This window comes from Cygnus atratus, chromosome 12, assembly GCF_013377495.2.
Source record: "Cygnus atratus isolate AKBS03 ecotype Queensland, Australia chromosome 12, CAtr_DNAZoo_HiC_assembly, whole genome shotgun sequence".
Classification (NCBI taxonomy): domain Eukaryota; kingdom Metazoa; phylum Chordata; class Aves; order Anseriformes; family Anatidae; genus Cygnus; species Cygnus atratus.
The window spans coordinates 11,802,172-11,819,845 of NC_066373.1; the positions used below are offsets into that span (position 1 = coordinate 11,802,172).

The window sequence follows — 17,674 nt, forward strand, 5'->3', positions numbered from 1 at the left end:
ATGGGCTTTGTAGAACAGCCAACTACAGTTTCTCTGAACTCATTCAGAACAAGAGTTTTGCATCCCTGTCTCTTCATTTGTAGGAGGCTGGCTTGCACTTCTCCTGTACAGCAGCAGTTTGAGGAAGGGGCTGGGGGAGTAGTGCAGAAATTACTTAATGGAATGGGAACAACTATGAATGGCACGAGCCAAAATAAAAAAATGCATTCAGAATGTCTTTAATCATGTAACACAAAAACTTCTTTACAGTGTCATGGCAATCTACACTTCACCATCTGCTTGATTTTTGTTCTGCCCCCATTTCTCAAATACAGAATAAAAATGACATTTTAAGAACAGAACACATGGCCGTTTCTACAAGACTTTGGTGCTTCAAGTGAGTATTTTTTTTTGCCTGTTAGTCTTGTATAAACTTCTTAGACCATCAGAATTCTTTCCTTCCGTAAGAATTTTAAAAGATAAGGCGCTCTCCTCCCTACTCCCAGACCTTAACTGCATTACTAGGTGTGCCTTCTGGTTTAGGGTGGCAGCCTTTCTACCTCAGGCTCAGTATGAACCCCAGAAATGAAAAGTTGGGGAAGAAAAAAATATATATAACAAAAAATAAATTCAGTGAGCTATTTTAGAAGTATCTGAATGTTGAGAAAGCTGAGAGGTTAGCTAGAAATATCATATCTGGGGCAGAAGGATGCATCAAGCATCCATCACGGCTTTGGAAGATACTCTGCACTACATTACACATGGAGGGATTTTGTTATGGGCCATCAAAGAAACTGTTGCTACGAAAGACAGAAGAGACGATCTTTCCAGTGGAATTAATAGTGCCTTCGCTATCCGAGCTGGACTCCGAATCGCTGCTGCCCGAGTATGCACCCAGGCCAGGCAGGATCCCAATGCAGACTGCTGCTGAGGGACAGTGGACCGTGGAGCCTCCCACTGAGCTGCTCCCCAAGGGAACACAGGACGGTTTTTCTGAAAGAGAGGTACCTCAGTCAAAAACAAGAGTGCAGAAAAGTTTTTTTTTTGTTTTGTTTTGTTTTTTTTTTAAATCAGCCCAGGAACTGCTGCATGCCATTCACCTGCTATTACCATATCAGTGGTGGATGACTGCAGGATTTAATTAAAGCGTAAGGCAGCTTTACGCTGCACTAAAGCTATCCTGACAGGAAGGACTTGCTACCTCAGGAGATTTTTTTTTTCATCATAGTTATGCCCAGCTCTATGCTGGCATTACACATTTTTATTCTAAAGTTGTCAGTTTGATGGTTGTCAAATACCAAACCCACTAAATAAGAATAAATAGCTCTGCCTTGTGTAATTGATTTTTTCTCCAATATAATAGCATAGTTGGGAAAAAGTTTCATTCCAGTGCTCTGCTAAGTCAATGTCTTCCATCTTCCACAGCTAATTAATTTTTTCCAGTGTTCTGAAAGTTTACTGAACAGAAGGAGATTCAGGAAGTGCATTGGGTTATCATTACACAATTGCAGCTCACCCTATTTGTGTCAGAGTATCTTGACAGCAAATCAATTGCAGCCCTGACAGCTAAGACTGAAACACAACGTAATTTTTCTTCCTAGTTGCTCATAACTTTCTGAAATAAATTGGTTTCAGGATGGACAAGATCTCTTTGTAGCATGAGGAGTTAACAGCGGAGGCATACAAATACAGCAAATGCTGCTGTGAAGAGGAAGGGAATGAACTGCTCTCCACACCTCTGGCTGATAGAGAAGCACTAGGCTCGTGATGCAGCTAAGGAGACTCCTACTAGTTTATCAGGTAAAACACTTTAAGGGTAAAATCAGTTCAGCATTAGAATAAACTGCCTAAGGAGGGTGTGCAATCTCTGTCTGTGGAGATTTAAGAGCAGCTTAGACAATCGTCTGTCAGAAATGGTTTAGGCAGGGGGCAGACCAGTAACCAGTAGAGGTTCCTTCCAGCCTTATTTTCTACAAAGGCTGTCAGTGCCTATAGCTACCATTTCTACTGCTTTAGGAGATAACATGCCAACCAAAGTCTGTGCTGCCTAGCATAATGAAGGAGCAGAAAAGCAAATTATCAGATTTAACACTAAGTCAGTTGCTGTTCAGCTGAGAGGCAGACAGCTTCCCGATTGCAGAAATCAGGACGTACCTTGATTCTTTTCTTCATGATCAGTATCTAATTTCAACCTCTTCACGCTATTCCCACCATCTGAACTGTGGAAAAAATAAGAAATTGTCTTGTTCCTCATAAGCAATCAATTACTGTGAAGTTAAAAGTCACATTTTCGCCTCAAACGCTACAGTGAATTCCAGCAGGGTCCCCTGGTGACCATCACCACTTCTAACTGATGTTAACTGGGGCTCCTCAGGGAATATGGCAGATCCTGGAGTCAGCACCTACGCTGCACGTACCCTCTGTTCCCCAGGAAATAGAAACACGCCTCTGGGAATCCAAGCCAGACCTCTTTCCCAGTAACCAGACCTAACTGCAGGACTCCTATTCAGAGGGAAAACGCTAGAGGAGATCAGGAATGACTACGTGAGTTTCGACCACCCCATGTGACAAGAGGCTTGACAGTAGCAAGTGGACAATTACCACATTTGCAGGTCTAACAGTGTGCTTCCCCTTCCAGAGTTTCTTTCCCTCAAGCACGGAGAGACCCTGTTCTAAAACATCTAGAAATCTCACACCCAGTAAGTTTGGCAGCACTTCTCAGACATCTGCAGTGTCTGACCTAAAAGTATAAGGGGGTCCCTTTTGGTTCCAAAGTGGTGCCTGGGGAAAGGAGCATTATTTGGGCTTCTGTCTCGTCAGAGCTTCTGTAGCTCCTCCTTGTCATTGCTCAGTTTCTCCTTCATCCTCTTGCACGTTCCTGACTCTAAGCCATCCACATAAACAAATGCTTCCCAGCTTCAGCTGTGATGAACTAAAGTGATGAAGTATCAGCATATTTGTATTATATATGTATTAACTCTTTTCTGTCCCTGTCAGAACATGAAGTCCAGGTGAAAGGTTACTCTGTGCAGGGAGGTTTTAATAGTAAAAGTCCTGTGCAAGCAAACTACGAAACTCTGAGAGCAGATGTTGAATTCATGCTATGCCTGGTTTTGGCTAGTTTGCAACAGAAAATAAGACAGCAAAAATAGAAAGAAAGTCTGTGATGGCACTGACATGTCACAGTTAAGATGCTCTCTCCAAATAAATGCCATCTGCAGGCTTTAGATGTGCCATTAAGCACACACCATCTCCTTCTCTACATCCCACTGTGTTAAGCAATAGTAGTTACAACAAAAAAGCATTGTTGGCTGCTTTCTATCACTTAGGGTTTTTTTGTCTTTGTTTTCCCCTCCCCCTAAAAAACACAAACTACCCAAACCCCCAAGACTCGGTGTGGAAGAGCTTAACTTCAGTTTCCACAGACATGCAACTACTGCTGTACTGGTAGCTAAATATTACTCTATAACTTAAGCTTCTAAAATAATCTCTCATTCTCTGGGACAGATTCAACAACAGTGCCTGAATTTCTAGATGTCAGATTTGTTTTAAGTATTAGATGATTCGTCTGGGAGAAGTAAGTCTGGTCCCAGATGCCTAATTTTAACACAACCCATAGCACATCAGCAGCCGTGTTTGCAGGCTAAGATCAAAATAGCAAACAGATCACAAACCCAACTGCCATTCTCTCTGGGATGGAAAGGGTGCTGATGTACTAGTGCATGTCAGTGAGGAACATAGGAAGTTTGTCTGATGACCTTGGGATTAAACTGGTACACAAAGTTCTTCTCTCATAACCTACATCCTCCCCACACTGCTCCCAGCAACAATTAAGATAATAAATTTTCAACACAGATAACATAGGTTGATAAAATATGCAATTCTGAATTAAATTACATGAGTGAGGTAACACTGATATTTTCAAATAGAGTTGTAAAATAGATTGCCTCTGGAACCCATAGCAGGATCACCCAAGCCTGGCAGTCTAGAATGAAGAGTCTACCCACTTGCTTTACACATGCTTATCTATTTGAATTGCCTCATGTTTTTCCAACAGTTTGTGAGAACCTATGGAAACAAGGCTGGTCTTTTCTTGTACCTCCCCCCTTTTTTCTTTAGGGCTAAGGTTCACACCTCACTCTCTGGAGGCAGTTTTGGCCTGCCTCCCTTTACACTGCTAACTAGGTTCCCATTCCTCATGCTTTTATAGAGGTGTGAAACTAACCTTCTGTGTTTCACAGCTCCTGCCAACAGCTTTGCCTGAGAGAATTTGTTCTTGTTTTCCACTGACTTCATGGGCAATTTCTTCTCAGCTTCCTTCTTTGGGTCCATACTGACTCCCACTTTGGTGAGAGTGCTGTGAATTAAGGGTTAAGGATCAACCAGGAAGGAGTGGAGAAAACAGACACTTCCTCCCTGACATACTTAGCCAGCCCTGCTGACAGCAGCATCTGAAGTTCATTCACATATCCTATCAAAAGCAAGTTATTTGTAATGTCATTTAGCTGGCACATTCAGCCAGGCCAGAAGAGTCTTCACCCTCTGTGTCCAAAGCACTCTTGTGTATCAATACCAGCTCTCCCCACAAATACCCCCAGGCAGCGGTGCTCAGAAGTCAGAAAGGTCAAACACAGACACATCCAGCACCACAAATGTACATTGTCCTGTCTTCTCCTGAAGGTCTTAGGAAAGAAAAGAGGTCAGACTGGACCAAAACCAAAAAAGGGCAATCCAGTACTTCCCCCTTCAATCTGGATCAATCCATTTGTAATACAAATTTGCTGCTTTGATCCCTAATCCTTTAAAAAAAAAAAAAAAAAAAAAAACCAACACTAAGTAGTAATATGTGGTCTCAGTTTCAATGCTCAAGCCTCTCTTAAGCTGAACCCAGCAGACTTCAGCGCACCAAAGCAAAACAGCTCAATTTGCTGTATCAGTATTTATCACGGTAACTTTTCAGCCCATCTCTGTAAGGGTCACAAGGCTATTGCTGCCAGTAACAGCAACCTCGAAAGGAAGGAGACAGATCTGATTAAGGGTGCACGTGTTCAAACATTCACCCAAAAGACTATGACTGCACTGAAAAAACTATGTAGCTTAAACCACTGTTAGAAAGGTGGGACGCAGCTGAAACCTAGCATGAGGTGCAGCAGCTATGGCAGGTTCTCAGACCGAGTAAGAAGGCACTTGGTCTGTTAGTAAGGTGCATGCAATCTGTAAACACACTAAACAGATCTTCTGTGGCAGGATCTATATCTCCTTCTGCGGCAGGATCTAGAGTTAATGTTCAGTGTCTAGCAAGGCAAGGCCTGTCAAAGATCCTGCTTATTAATGAGGTACCAGTGGAGCCATAAAGGCTTCTGCAAAACTTTAAAACTGCACATAGCAAAGGAAAGTTAACCTAATTTAAAAGGGTGTTTATTTACACCATTGAATCTAGCTTTCCACCAGTTTATTCTCTGACTACAATTCCACTGACCAACCAACATAACCACAAGCCCCGAGTTTCACAGGTGTGTCCCACCTACTGCATATAAATACTGAATAGTGAAATTTCTATTTATGGACCATATATTTAAGGTCACAGCCCTCTCCACTCCCCCTCAACATCTGCAAATTAAAAATCAACACCTTGTTTTGAAGTGGCACACTCAAAGTCACCAAACACTTTTAGATCAGGAGTTTGCGTACTTGATTTTCCTAAGGATACAGCAGCAACCCAGACTGCTCCCTACCTCAACTAACCTGACTCTCCTCAGTCCAAACCACTGTTCCAATGTTTAACATGGCACAGGAGTGCCATCCTGTGGCTATCAGAAGCAATCTGAAAGCTCATTGTGTCAAAGAGTTTGATGTTGCAATAAAGGATTCCACACACTGCAGCTTTCAACTTCCACATTTAAGTTAATTACCATGTTACATTCTAACATTGCACTACAAAAGTCCGACTGACAAACCCAAAAACTTTTCTTTTAAGAGAGAGAACTAGAGGCTTTTCACTTCTATCCAGGATGCCATTCTCCTAATACTCCTGATCCACCAGAGAGACAGCACGTTTTAAGAGACTTTTTAAGTACTGCTGTCATTAACGAATGTAACGCTATACCTAGCCACGAAATGTCTCAGAAGAACTACATTACAAATAAACATCTCGATCAAATATCATCTGCATTTAAAAAGAGCTGTCCTACAATAAGGCCTGCTTCTTGGAGGGGATTTCTACACTTGGGATATAAGACAAGAAGATGCTGCTCTCAAACACTTCTTTGAACCGGCTTAAAATAATCAATCTTTAAATCTTTAAGCACAGTCAGACCAATGCTGAAAGGGCATGGTAAGGACCAAAATAACCCTAATTATTCATATAAAAGAAAACAAATTTCCTATGCATCCATGCACATGCATTTCTTATGCCTGAGAGTGCATTAAAATATTCCAAGGCATGTTTAGCATTAAGATGTATGGTTTCATGGTTGTTTAACCTTAAAAATGTAGGGGAAAAAAAGAAAGAAAAAAGCTCTGTGCTACAATATTGACGTAGGTTTTTACTATGGAATTAATGCCTCTGGGTAGCTTAAATTGGATCTTTTACCAGGAAAATGACCATATAATCAAACCTATTGGGTTGACATTCCATTTACTAGTTTGGAGGAACTCCTGCACAGTGCCTAATGACCAGCACATTTAGCAATACCCATTGCATTCTGTCACTGTAGTGATAAACAAGTAATAAAAATCTACACGTGCCTAATGCTGAAAAAACACCTTTTACGTTTTGAAAGAATGCCATTTTACAAGTTGCTCTGGAGGTGCTTGCAATATTATGTTTAAAAAAGTCAAAAGGGACAAGTTAATGGAATGGGAAGAACAGCTTCTCACAAAATGAGGTGACTATAAAGCACTCTCTCTCTCCCTCCAGCCCATTGCAAGTTCTACAATTTACAGCAAGACTTTGGATACAAAGCTGGCTGATTCTACTAAGACTGCAAAGGTTGAGGTTCAGTATGCATGTATGTACGGAAGAGGCCCTGCTCTGTAAATTCAGGGATCAGTGTGTTATGTGGCTAATTCAAGACAACAGTAGATTCCTTCTGGGCTGGTATGGTTCACCCCTGGATGCACGTGACCTAACTAGAGCTGTCAGCTGCTTCCACAGCACAATCTTATACTGCACACCCCTGCATTAGCCAGACCCGCAAGCAACTGGCACAGAACCTAAATATATCCCATGAAAACCCCATCAGCAGATCCAACAAGCCACGGAAATATGTCAAATCCATCAGCCAACTATGGCCTACTTCTGAAGTTAAAAAAAAAAAAAAAGTAATTAAAATGCATCTGTATTGCCATTTCATAAATGCATTAGTGAGAGAACTTAGATACTCTTCACATATAACATGCTCTCAGTTCTAAGTCATTAACTCGTACAAGGTAATGCAGATCTTTTGCATTGGCACTATTTCACTTTATTTACTGAATATTTTGCTCACCTCGTAAGTATGAGCTGCTAGCTCTTCTTTCAGTCTTCAAACTCTTTCATTTACACTAAGGAATCCTTGAGAACTTGCACTTTGTTCACTGATGACTTAAAGCAACAGTTTTCGTTAGAAGGCAAAAGAAACCATTACAGATGAGGTAAAACCTCACAAAACAGCATTAAACTCAGCACAGAGAGCAATCCTAAAATCAATCCCAACGTTCCCTGTCTGGCACTGATTAAAGAAAAAGCACCCTATACTGCTCTCTAGCATGTCTTTGTGAGGAGCTGGCACTTAACAACAAAATGGAACCGGCCTGATCTTAGTACTGCCTAAAATCTGTATTTCCCAGAGCAGCTGAACCTCCATGGACACTGCCTTCCCAGAAGAAAGTCAGTGTATCCACACAGCTGGTTCACTTTCATTTAATTCCTCATCCTGCAGCTATCAGCAAGAGAAAACAAAGCTAATACTTCAAGAAGAATAACAGAAAGAGCAACTAAAATATTATTTCAAACAGGTAAATTAAAAACAGCCAATATGCAGTTGGCTGCAAGACAAGAATACTTATGGGAAAAAAGCAAAAGATTAGAAGCAGTAGGCTTTCTTCCTTTATGTTCTTCTCTTTTTAGCTATGGTATCAGTAAGAAAAAAAAAGTCAACGGGGAGGGAGAGAAAAGGGAGGAAAAGTGTTGAAGACAGAGAGTGGGAATCAAACATTACTGCGGGAGATCCAAGCTACAATAAAAACATTCAACTTTAAAAGGCTATCATTGCTCATGTTCTGTAAAGCAGCTGTATTTTTAAACAGAATGTGAATGACAGACTAAAACTACAGCCCAGACTCTTACCCCCCTATATACAGCTGCCAGCTATATTAGCAAAGGATATTCTGTATTCATTTAGTTCTTTCATCTCTTCTTCTCTTCGTTGCTTTTCTATTAGCTCTTGCTGCCGAGAAACCTCATCAAGGAAATTTGTCTCATCTTCATCTAAGCCTCTTACCATATTTTCTGAAAAAAGGAAGAGAATGCATATTGATAAACTCAAGCCACCCGGGAAGCAGCCGTTTACCTTGCATCACTTTGCCATTCTTTTAGGATAATTTTCACCCGGCGATTTCAAACTGCCTTGTGAACTGTAACCACCCATACCCTGCAGACGATATTTCTAATATTGTGCAAAATATTCTACCTCAGCAAAGTCACTGGGAATGCAGGGAATAGAGTCCTGGGTGACCGAGTGAGGCGCGTGTCCTAGCACTTGCACTGTCTTGCCGAGTAACGGGTACAAACCAGACCCCACAAAGGACAAGCTACCTGCTGCCTTCTCTAATCATGGAGTACAAATACTTTATGGTTAATGATACTGGATGCTAATAAGCCCAAACTCTTAAACACTTCTACAAGAAAAACTACAACAGACTAACACAGTTCAGCCACAACACTATTACTACAGAGAATAGTAAGGCAAAATGTGTAGGAGCAGTATAATACTACTAGACTTGCTGATACAATTTAGGAAAATTAACCAAGTTTTCACACAAGCAGCCTTTTCTTAATGCTGAAATGTTATTTGGAATAGGTTACACGAAACAAATAATAACCACATTAAGCAATGATATAATTCTTGTTTTGGTTTCAAACATTAAGTTTTAGGCTGTCTCCTTAGAGTCTGTTCTTAAACCAATAACTGGAAAAAACACATCACTTCTTCCCCAAAAATCTTACCTCCAAATAAGATGTACACTTTCTTAAAGCAAACAATTATTAACTTAACTGATACTGATGCCTGTTACAAACAAATAAATAAACAGACACAAGACAATTCCTATCTTCCTATTAAAATTGAATTCTCTCTAAACATGCTATCGTACTTTAAGTAAACACTACTGCAGTAGGAAGGTCTTTTACTTTGTTCTGCAAATGCTCAACATCTCCCCATCAAAATGATTTTAGAGAGGTAGTAAAAATTACTTGTTAGAAAGACCAAGTCTTGCTGCTTGTAGTCAGCCTGAGAAAATCTGAACACAAACACCACCTTGTGTTAAATTTCGTAAGAGGATTTTTAGGCCTTTACACGAGGCAGACTTTTTTTTTTTTTTTAAATCTTCACCCACATAGTCAAGTCCTACTCACTTAAATGAAAAGCTAAGAAATCCATTTACACTGATAATCAGCAAGCTATGTTCCTGACAGAAAAGGTCTAGAAATCAGTTATTATTTGAGGTTACTTTTTACAGACTCAGCCCTACTGTTTCTGAATCTACAGACAGTAAACTGTAGCATTCATTCATGCCAAGGACTCCTTCAAACAGACAGCAAGACTAGTGAAAATCTGGACATTTGCTGAACCAAGAGACATGAATTCATTTCATTCTTTGTTTGCCCAATCTGCAAACTAAGAGATGCAGTGATAGAGATCCCTACAGCTGGGGAGATTCTCTACTACTAAATAGTGCTTTAGTAGATTTTGTTCTCCAGGCTCGCAGGTGTATGTTATTCTGCAGGGGCTGTCTTAAAATTAGCGGTTGGTTTGCTTCTCGGTAGCCCCCTCTTAGGGATGCTTCTCATTCCAGTACTTGGTTTACAAGTTTCCTGAACCAAAGGGAAGATGCTGCAGATGTAATATAAGCTGGCAAAGGAAACAATTCATTTAGCCATGTCCAGGCTGGTAGCAGTCAGATTTCTGGTAAACAATTAGACAAGAATTGCTTAGTCACATCACCAAAAATGACCTGGATCAAACGTTACTGAAATAAAAAGTAAACTCTCCACTTGAAAAAAAGTCCGTGGGTACAGTTGAAGACTTTAATGCACTAATGCTCCTACCCGTACTTTCCATTTTTCACCACTAAAAACTACAAAAGAAAATTAAGAGACAGGAAATGACTTTCATTTATCATTATTTTGGTTACCATCAGCGTTCAAAAAGAAAAATTTAAAAGTAGCTTTTTAGAGGATACTCCTATTATTTTTCATTTAAAATGCTAAAAAATGTAAAAAAATATATATTTTACTTTGAGAAGATAAACATTGGAAGACATTCTTTCAGTACTGAATAACCTAGCAAAAAGAACTGCTAGTATGCATCCTGGCTTTTATCTACACAAAAGGTTTAAAGTAACTAAGTTTATGTGTTTAAGCAGACACAATTCTTTAGTATTAAGGTGTTTCTCTCCTATGTTGTGTCATCAGTTCTGACTGATGAGAAAGAGAATGCAGGAATGTACAACTTGTTTCCTACTCCACCAAAATTCCTATAGGTATAGAAAATATTTACGAATATTTTATGGCAAAATCAAACATATTTGGAGACAAATCTTGTCACAAACGGCCGAATTGGTTTGAACTCTGATGAGGTAAACAAGTGGTCCATAATCCACCCATCGCTGATCTTTAGGTAGCTCTTCCCACTTACTTTCTCCCAAAGAAATTTGGATTCCGAGGTGATTCTAAAAGCATCTGCTACAAGAGCGGAAAGGCTGTTACAGTAATTAGTAATGCACTTGACAGCATCTGCAGCACCAGGGAGCGTTACCTCGCAGGACTCAAACATTTTGCCATCACTAAAGGTTAAGCATAGTTCTGTTGCATCCCAAACACATGCTAATTTCTAGACAGAATCCAGTTCTGCAAACTGGAGCTTAAAGAATACAATAGTTTGAGGGTAAGGATTCCAGCTAAAGAGCCAAAATCGATCAGAACCCACCTTAAAATGGAGTCCCACAGTATCATCCTCATTTCTCTTTAGACAGAGCCAATAGTTCCCTTTTTCCCCAAATGCTTGACTAATAATTTTCTAGTTCTCATTATCATCTTTGCACTCAGCAGCACATATACAGGTGATACAAAGCAAAGGATTTTTTCTATAAAACCAGAAATTCAAACATCAGTAGAAATTAGGTTTTCATTTCACTAGAAGTCCAATATCCACTTTTTGAAGAATCAACTCCTGTATGTTTACGTCTTCTGAACACTAATCTTGAGCCTCAAATTACTCAGTAAAGTTTGAGTCACCTAATTACGGCTAGGAAATGTAACATCTGTTGCAACAGAATTTATGTATTTTTTTTAATTGATTCAAATAGGATGGTCTTGTGTTAAAGCATGAGTTCAAGTCACAAAATCACACTGCACTTCCGCTTTTCCATGAACTGGTACCGGAGCTTTTTTGTTTTCTTTTGGTTTATGTGCAAAATAAGCCTCATATTCCAGACTTTACAGGAATGCAGCTTAAAAAAGGCAGCCCACTTTTGAGTTTCACATGTGTGCGGTGCTGTCTTGGTGCATAGAACAAAAAGTTACCTGCAGGAACATCTACCATCTTTGAATACTTTCCTCAAGTCTCAGTTTCCCTCTCAGAGAGGGACAAGACATGCAAACATGTCCCTTAGACACTGTATACAGCTGCTGCACACAAAACTTGCAGTGAGCTGGGTTTTGTTCGAAGTAATAAATGTTGGTGCTTACTGAATTTAAACTGCTCCTCAAACTCCTGCTGCTTCTTTTCTCTCTGTTCCTGAAGTCTTTCATACAATGAACGTGGGTCATATGCCTCCTCTGGGCATTCTGCAAGGAAGGAGTAAATCAGGAAATTAGGCGATGTGTAAAAAAACAACAGTTCTTAGTTTCTTCATGTGAAAACCTTTTGAACTTGTACAATACAAGCTACTACTTTTACTTCTGTTCTCCATGTAAGTGAAACATTCTTTGATCTTTTTCCTTTAGTTATTAAAATCTATGCGATACCTTCTGGATCTTCAGGTTTTCGGACCTTTTCCCATTCCTCTTGCCTTCTCTTTCGCCGCTCCTCTAGCTCCGCTTCAGATACAAACCTCTTGTTAATCACGAGGTCGGCAGTACGATCTCCCCCATCCATTGTGGAACAGCCTGCCCTAAAAACGCAACACGACATTACTACACACCCTGAAAAGAGGCCCGCTACACTCAGAAGGTTCTTTGCAAGAGAAAACGGGTGGAGGCTAGAAACTAAACATGGAAAGCACTTGGTACTGATTGTTAACAAACATCACTCAGTTGCACATCTGCTGCAGGGGCTTTTCAAAAGCAGGGACAGGAACAGTATAACAAAATGTAAAGTAGGTATTACTATTACATTCTTACACCACAGTCCAAAGTCTCAGAGGCACACTTTTTATGCAAATAAAATTAGAGGATGAATAGCAACTGCAGCTGTCTGAAGACAGTAAGCGCCAACTGAGATAAGCACTAACTGCGTGAGTGATAGCACCTAAGGCTGACGGCATCACCTATTACCCCTCCTTTACTCTTTCTGTTAATTATATCTTTCCTGTTAGTTGTCTGCCTTAGGCCACCTTTCCAGAAGTCCTATTTCAATGTAATTTTCCCCCCACCGCCTTGGATTTACCTTGTTTAAAAAATAAAAATAAATTTACAAAAGCCCACACCCCCACACTCGCATCCTTTTATTTCAGTTCTTACACCTCTCTACTCCAAGGAAGGGATATGACGTTTGTTACATGAATTCCTTTCGCTCATCCTGTGAAAACTTGAGAAAGCGTGCCTATTTTCAATGATTTCAATACATATGTTTCTAAGGGCTTAACGGTGAGACTCCAGCAATTACCAACTGAACTTCCTAATCTTCAAAAGCGCCCAGCACCTCTCTGCAGCTGTGCACCAAGCAGACTGTGCGCATCATCCCTGAAGAGCACATGGACGTGCCCCAGTCCAAGCCCATCCCGGGCACGGCTGCAGGCGCCCTCCTGAGGAAAGGCGCGCCAGAGCCCACCCGCCCTGTGCTCCGACGGCTCACCAGCAGAACACAGGCAGTGCAGAGAACAAATCTGTGAGGCGGGGTGCTTGGAGCCAGACCTGCACACACTGCACCGCGGGAGCTAGCAGGGAGCAGGGTGAAAGACCAACCTGGGTCAGGTCTACAGTGCTCAACAGGTGAGGGAGGGAGGGAATTCCCTTGGGCTAAAATGGGGCTGGGATTAGAAATCTGGAGCTGCATTACTTATCAAGGGGGCACAGACCCTTCACACAATGCACCCCCCTCTGCTTTGAGCTCCTGATACATAAGGACTCGGCCCAGGGTGGAGATGCACCAAGGAATCAGCCTAAGAAGGAAACACAAGGTCTTAAAACCCGCAACCCCAGGATGAAGTAACGCCAAGCTGCTTGTGCTAGTCAAGGGGCTCCCGACGAGATTTGTTCTGCCAGCTCCATGCTGAAGAACTAGAGGAGGAACAAAACTTTTGTTTCTCACATCAAGCCCCTATATGCAAGCACAATATAAACACAGCACCAATAGCTATTCAGCTAAAGCCATGCTAACACCACAGTTACTGTCTAGTGTCTTCGTACTTCCTTGATGTAACTTCAACAAGTACCTCAGGACTACACATAATTGCCCCCTGCACTGCTAATTATTGCCCATTTTGGACCTCACCCTGCTTGTATTTCAGCACTGGAAGAGAACCCAGTCCATTTATTCTTCCAGGAAGGGAGGAATGCAGTAACTCACATAATGGAAGGAACCAGTTTACCGTCCATCTTCCACACAACCCACTCCAGCAGAAAGCAAGTCCTGAAATTTTCACAAAAACTGACACTTCTGTGGGGTGTTGTTTGCAATACAAACAAAAAATTGAGATCTCAGAAGAAAGCCAGGCTAAGAGCACCATACAAATATTTGTTAGAAGCATGATGCATTTTTAAGGTGGGAATTATCAGAACAAGACAAGAGAAAAGGATTTTCTTTTAAGAAGTGGGGCAAGGAAGGACTGACCACGGGGTGGTGATTTTCTTTTTTTTTTTTTTCCAAGTATCTGACAAATATCCGCTATTAAGATGAGTCCAACTTCCAGAAAGCATAGAACGGGTGCTCTTAGAGTGTCATTTCTGACAGTAGCTTGAACTGGAAACCTTTAGAGAATATGAAGATTGAATCTCCCTCCTGAACACAGGCCCTAATCACAAGGTTTCCCTTCTTACTCACGTGCTGCATAAACAAGGCAACCTGGTTCCCCGCTCACGTGACCTCAACCTGTCCGTTCTGACAGGAAACAAAAGGTTCTGACACAGCGGTGACAAAGTCGGGAAAACAAATTGGAAGAGACAGATTCAGCAAGGACACGGAATAATCTTAAGACTAAAGCCTTCAACTGCAAACCACCTGCCTTGTGGTTCACCCAGCTCACTTGGACAACGTGCTTGAATCCACTTGACATAGATTAGGATTTAATTGTGATTTAACATACAGCCGTGGTATTTTCACTACAATTCTAGAAAATTATGTGTCTGGTGAAACACATTTCATCAAATAACGACTTCAACGACAGCCGCATCCTAGGGCTCGACAGGGGGATAATTACACAGCACAGCACCAACACTTCCGAAGCCAGCTGATCTTTCCCTACTCCTTGACCTTCCCGACCTCAAACACGGATAGGAAGGCTCCCGACCCAGACGCGACGCGCGTGTTCGCGCCCTGCCCTGCGTTAAGCCCTTTGCTTGCCCGGTGACAGCATCCTGGTGGGCCGGCACCGCGCCGCCACTGCAACGCGCTCTGCTCCACGCTGCCAGCCGGCAGCAGCCGCAGGGCGGACGGGCAACGCCTCACGCAGCCCCCGGGCTGGGCCAGGCGCCGAGCGGAGCCCCGCGCGGAGCGGCCGCCCCGGGGCCTGCTCCCAGCCCCGCTCCTCAGCGGCCCCGTGGCCCGACCCCGGCCCTCACCCCTCCGTACCCGGCCCATGCCCATGCCCATACCCGACCCCGGTCCCGTTCCCGTTCCCGTACCGCGCCGCGGGCCCGTCACAGCGAGAGGCGCGGCCCGGCCCCGAGCGCCGCCATGCAGGGCCGCCCGCCCTCCCGCCGGCCTGCCTCGCTCGCTCGCCCCGCCCCTTCCGCCCGCGGCAGCCAACCGCGGGAGCGCTTCCTGGGGCCGCGCCGCCTCCCGCCGGCCAATCCTCGCCGCTCCACCGGCAGGAAGAGGAGAGCGCCGCCGCCGAAGAGGCCGCGGGGTGACGTCACGGCGGACGGGGAGGGCTCGGCAGGCGATTGGGCGAGGCGCGGGGCAGGGGCGGGGCGGGTCGCTAGGGAGACGGCGGGGGGCGGGGCCGAGCGCGGCACGGCGCGGCGGGGCGGGGCGGGGCGGGGCGGCCTCCATCTTACCGCCCGCCGCCGCGGCACAAAGGAGCGGCGCCGCCTGCACGGGGCCCTGTGGCGTGCCCGGTGCGTATGGCGGCGGCGGGCGGGCGCCGCCTTCCGGGGCCGTCCCGAGGGGCTGGGGCGGGCGGGGGGAGGCTGCCACCGGGAGGCTGCCACCGGGAGGCTGCCACCGGGCGGGCGCTGCCACGCCGGTGCCCGGCTGGGGAAGGGCGAGCCCGCGGGCACCCCCGCCTCGGTACGGGCTGCCCGGCCCTACCGAGGGGGGGGGGCGCGGCCGTGGGAGCCGTCGGTGCTCGGCGGGGCCGGGCCCGGTTGTGTCACCGCCGCGGCTGGCTGCGGGCGCCCCGCCCGGAGGCCCCGCCGGTGGCCGGCAGGAAGCGACGGGAACGCCCGTGCCGGTGGCGTGAGGCCGGAGCCCGCCGCCGGTCGGGGGGAGCCCAGCGGCCGGTCCGAGCAGCGCGGGGCGCTCCGCCGCCGGGAGCCGAGGGGCGCTCGCGTGGCACCGGAGAGCCCGGATCCCCGCACCGGAGAGCCCGGATCCCCGCGCCGTCACCGCGCCCGGCGCTGATACCTGTGCGGAGCCGGCGTCCCGTCCCGCGGAGCAGCCGCGGAGCCGCTGAGCGAGCCGCGGAACGCGGCCGGGGCTCCTCCGGCAGAGCTCGGCGGGGCAGCGGCACCGCTCTGCCGGTGGTTCGGTGCCTGGGGCTGCTGCCGCCCGTTAGCCCGGCGTCAGGCACCCGTTCTCTTCGTAAGCTTTTTGTTTCTGCCCTGCTGGTCGCAGTTCCTGTCGCGTGTGCCTTCATTTTTATTCCTTTCCTAGTTGCTCTGCCTTTCATCTTCTGGCGTGTAGCAGTAGGTACAGTGCCCCTTCCAGGTAGGTTCCCAAGTACTGATGGCCTATTCTTATTTTTCTGTTCTGTTATTGCAAAACCTTGCTCTCAGTATTCACCCCAGCCCCATCGTTCATCTGGGCGCTCAGTCTGATTCCCCAGTATTCCTCTCCCTGAGGAGCTCTGGTCTGTGGGGAAGTACAGGCATAAGAGCTGCCTTTCCTCTTCTGAACGTATCCAACCTTCTAGACACTTCACTGTTTTCTGAATGTTGATTTCTTTTTTCCTTTTATGTTCATGACAGCATTTGTTTTCTTTGGTACAGGAGGCTTTTTTCCACTCTGCAATGGTTTTGTCTTAGGTCTTTAACTTTTGCCTGTCCTTTGCCAGCAGTGCTGTTTTTTTTTTTTTTTCTTATGCTGATCATCAGTTCATTTCTATTTTACTCATCACTTTCTACACATCCATCTTGATCAGTGCCATGACACTGCTGTCATATGAAGACCCACATATGTTTGTCTCAGTGGTGGTTCTCACCACCGACAAGCAATCTGAAATATCCTCTCAGCTTTTTGTCTACTGTTGGACATGTGTCTTTGGCTGTGAATTTTGTGAGGACCATGCATTCTCAAAACTTGTCAGTCATTTTTCAGGGTTTAGGATGCTGGGAAGTGTGGGTTTTTTTAGGCTTATCCAAAGGCAAAGAATTGATCTGTGCTTTGCTCTGATCCATATCTGGCCTCTTCTGTTAGTGCTTTTGCATATGTCTTTGTTCTCGTCTGCTGAAGCACACTCAGCAAGAGTTCCTCTGTCCTGATGGCACCCGGTTGTCTGTTCCTTCCTTTAGATAACTTCTGTACCTGCTTTGTACCCCAGTCTCTGCTATCTGTTCTCATGTACAAGTCCAATTGAATAGGTTGTGTGTTTCTCCTGGTATATGTCTGTGTGTGTGCAGCACAGATGTAGTTATATGATCACTGCTCACTGTCTCTCCCCTTCTCATCCAAACAGTCTCTTGAGATTCCTGCTAATTTCAAGTTTTCAGCATCTGTTTACCATTACTTGTATAGAAAGCTCCTCCAGGATATTTTAATGCAGTGTTTTGGATCATGTACAACGCTTGTGATGATTCTTGCTATTGCTAATTGTTTTTTTAGCTCAGTCTCTGTTTCTTACCTATTCTTACATTGCTAATTTCTCTAATTTATCTGTTCTACATGCTTTGCTT

The 17,674-nt window shown here is 44.5% G+C and overlaps 2 protein-coding genes across 4 annotated transcripts in view; one reads left to right on the top strand and one right to left on the bottom strand.

Annotated features, from left to right (window-relative positions):
• Window positions 1–202: 202 nt before the first annotated feature.
• PSME3IP1 (proteasome activator subunit 3 interacting protein 1) lies at window positions 203–15,360 on the bottom strand. 2 transcript variants are annotated; one of them, XM_050713126.1, is made up of 7 exons: window positions 15,245–15,360; window positions 12,209–12,354; window positions 11,930–12,028; window positions 8,348–8,470; window positions 4,205–4,337; window positions 2,134–2,198; window positions 203–972 (listed from the first exon to the last, which is right to left on the bottom strand). In XM_050713126.1, exons 2-7 carry the CDS (start codon window positions 12,336–12,338, stop codon window positions 755–757), a joined length of 768 nt encoding a protein of 255 aa, XP_050569083.1. In that variant the 5' UTR covers window positions 12,339–12,354; window positions 15,245–15,360; the 3' UTR covers window positions 203–754. The 2 variants fall into 2 exon arrangements, with proteins under 2 accessions (XP_050569083.1, XP_050569082.1); XM_050713125.1 differs by having other exon boundaries at window positions 12,209–12,349; window positions 15,245–15,268.
• Window positions 15,361–15,572: 212 nt separating this feature from the next.
• RSPRY1 (ring finger and SPRY domain containing 1) overlaps window positions 15,573–17,674 on the top strand; it is a 42,355-nt gene continuing 40,253 nt past the window's right edge. Inside the window, exon 1 of one of the 2 annotated variants that reach the window (XM_035543849.1) lies at window positions 15,573–15,679. The gene's annotated coding sequence lies outside the window, so the exon portion shown is untranslated. Of the gene's footprint in view, window positions 15,680–16,034; window positions 16,365–17,674 lie in introns of those variants that run through there. The other variant, XM_035543850.1, reaches the window with a different exon arrangement.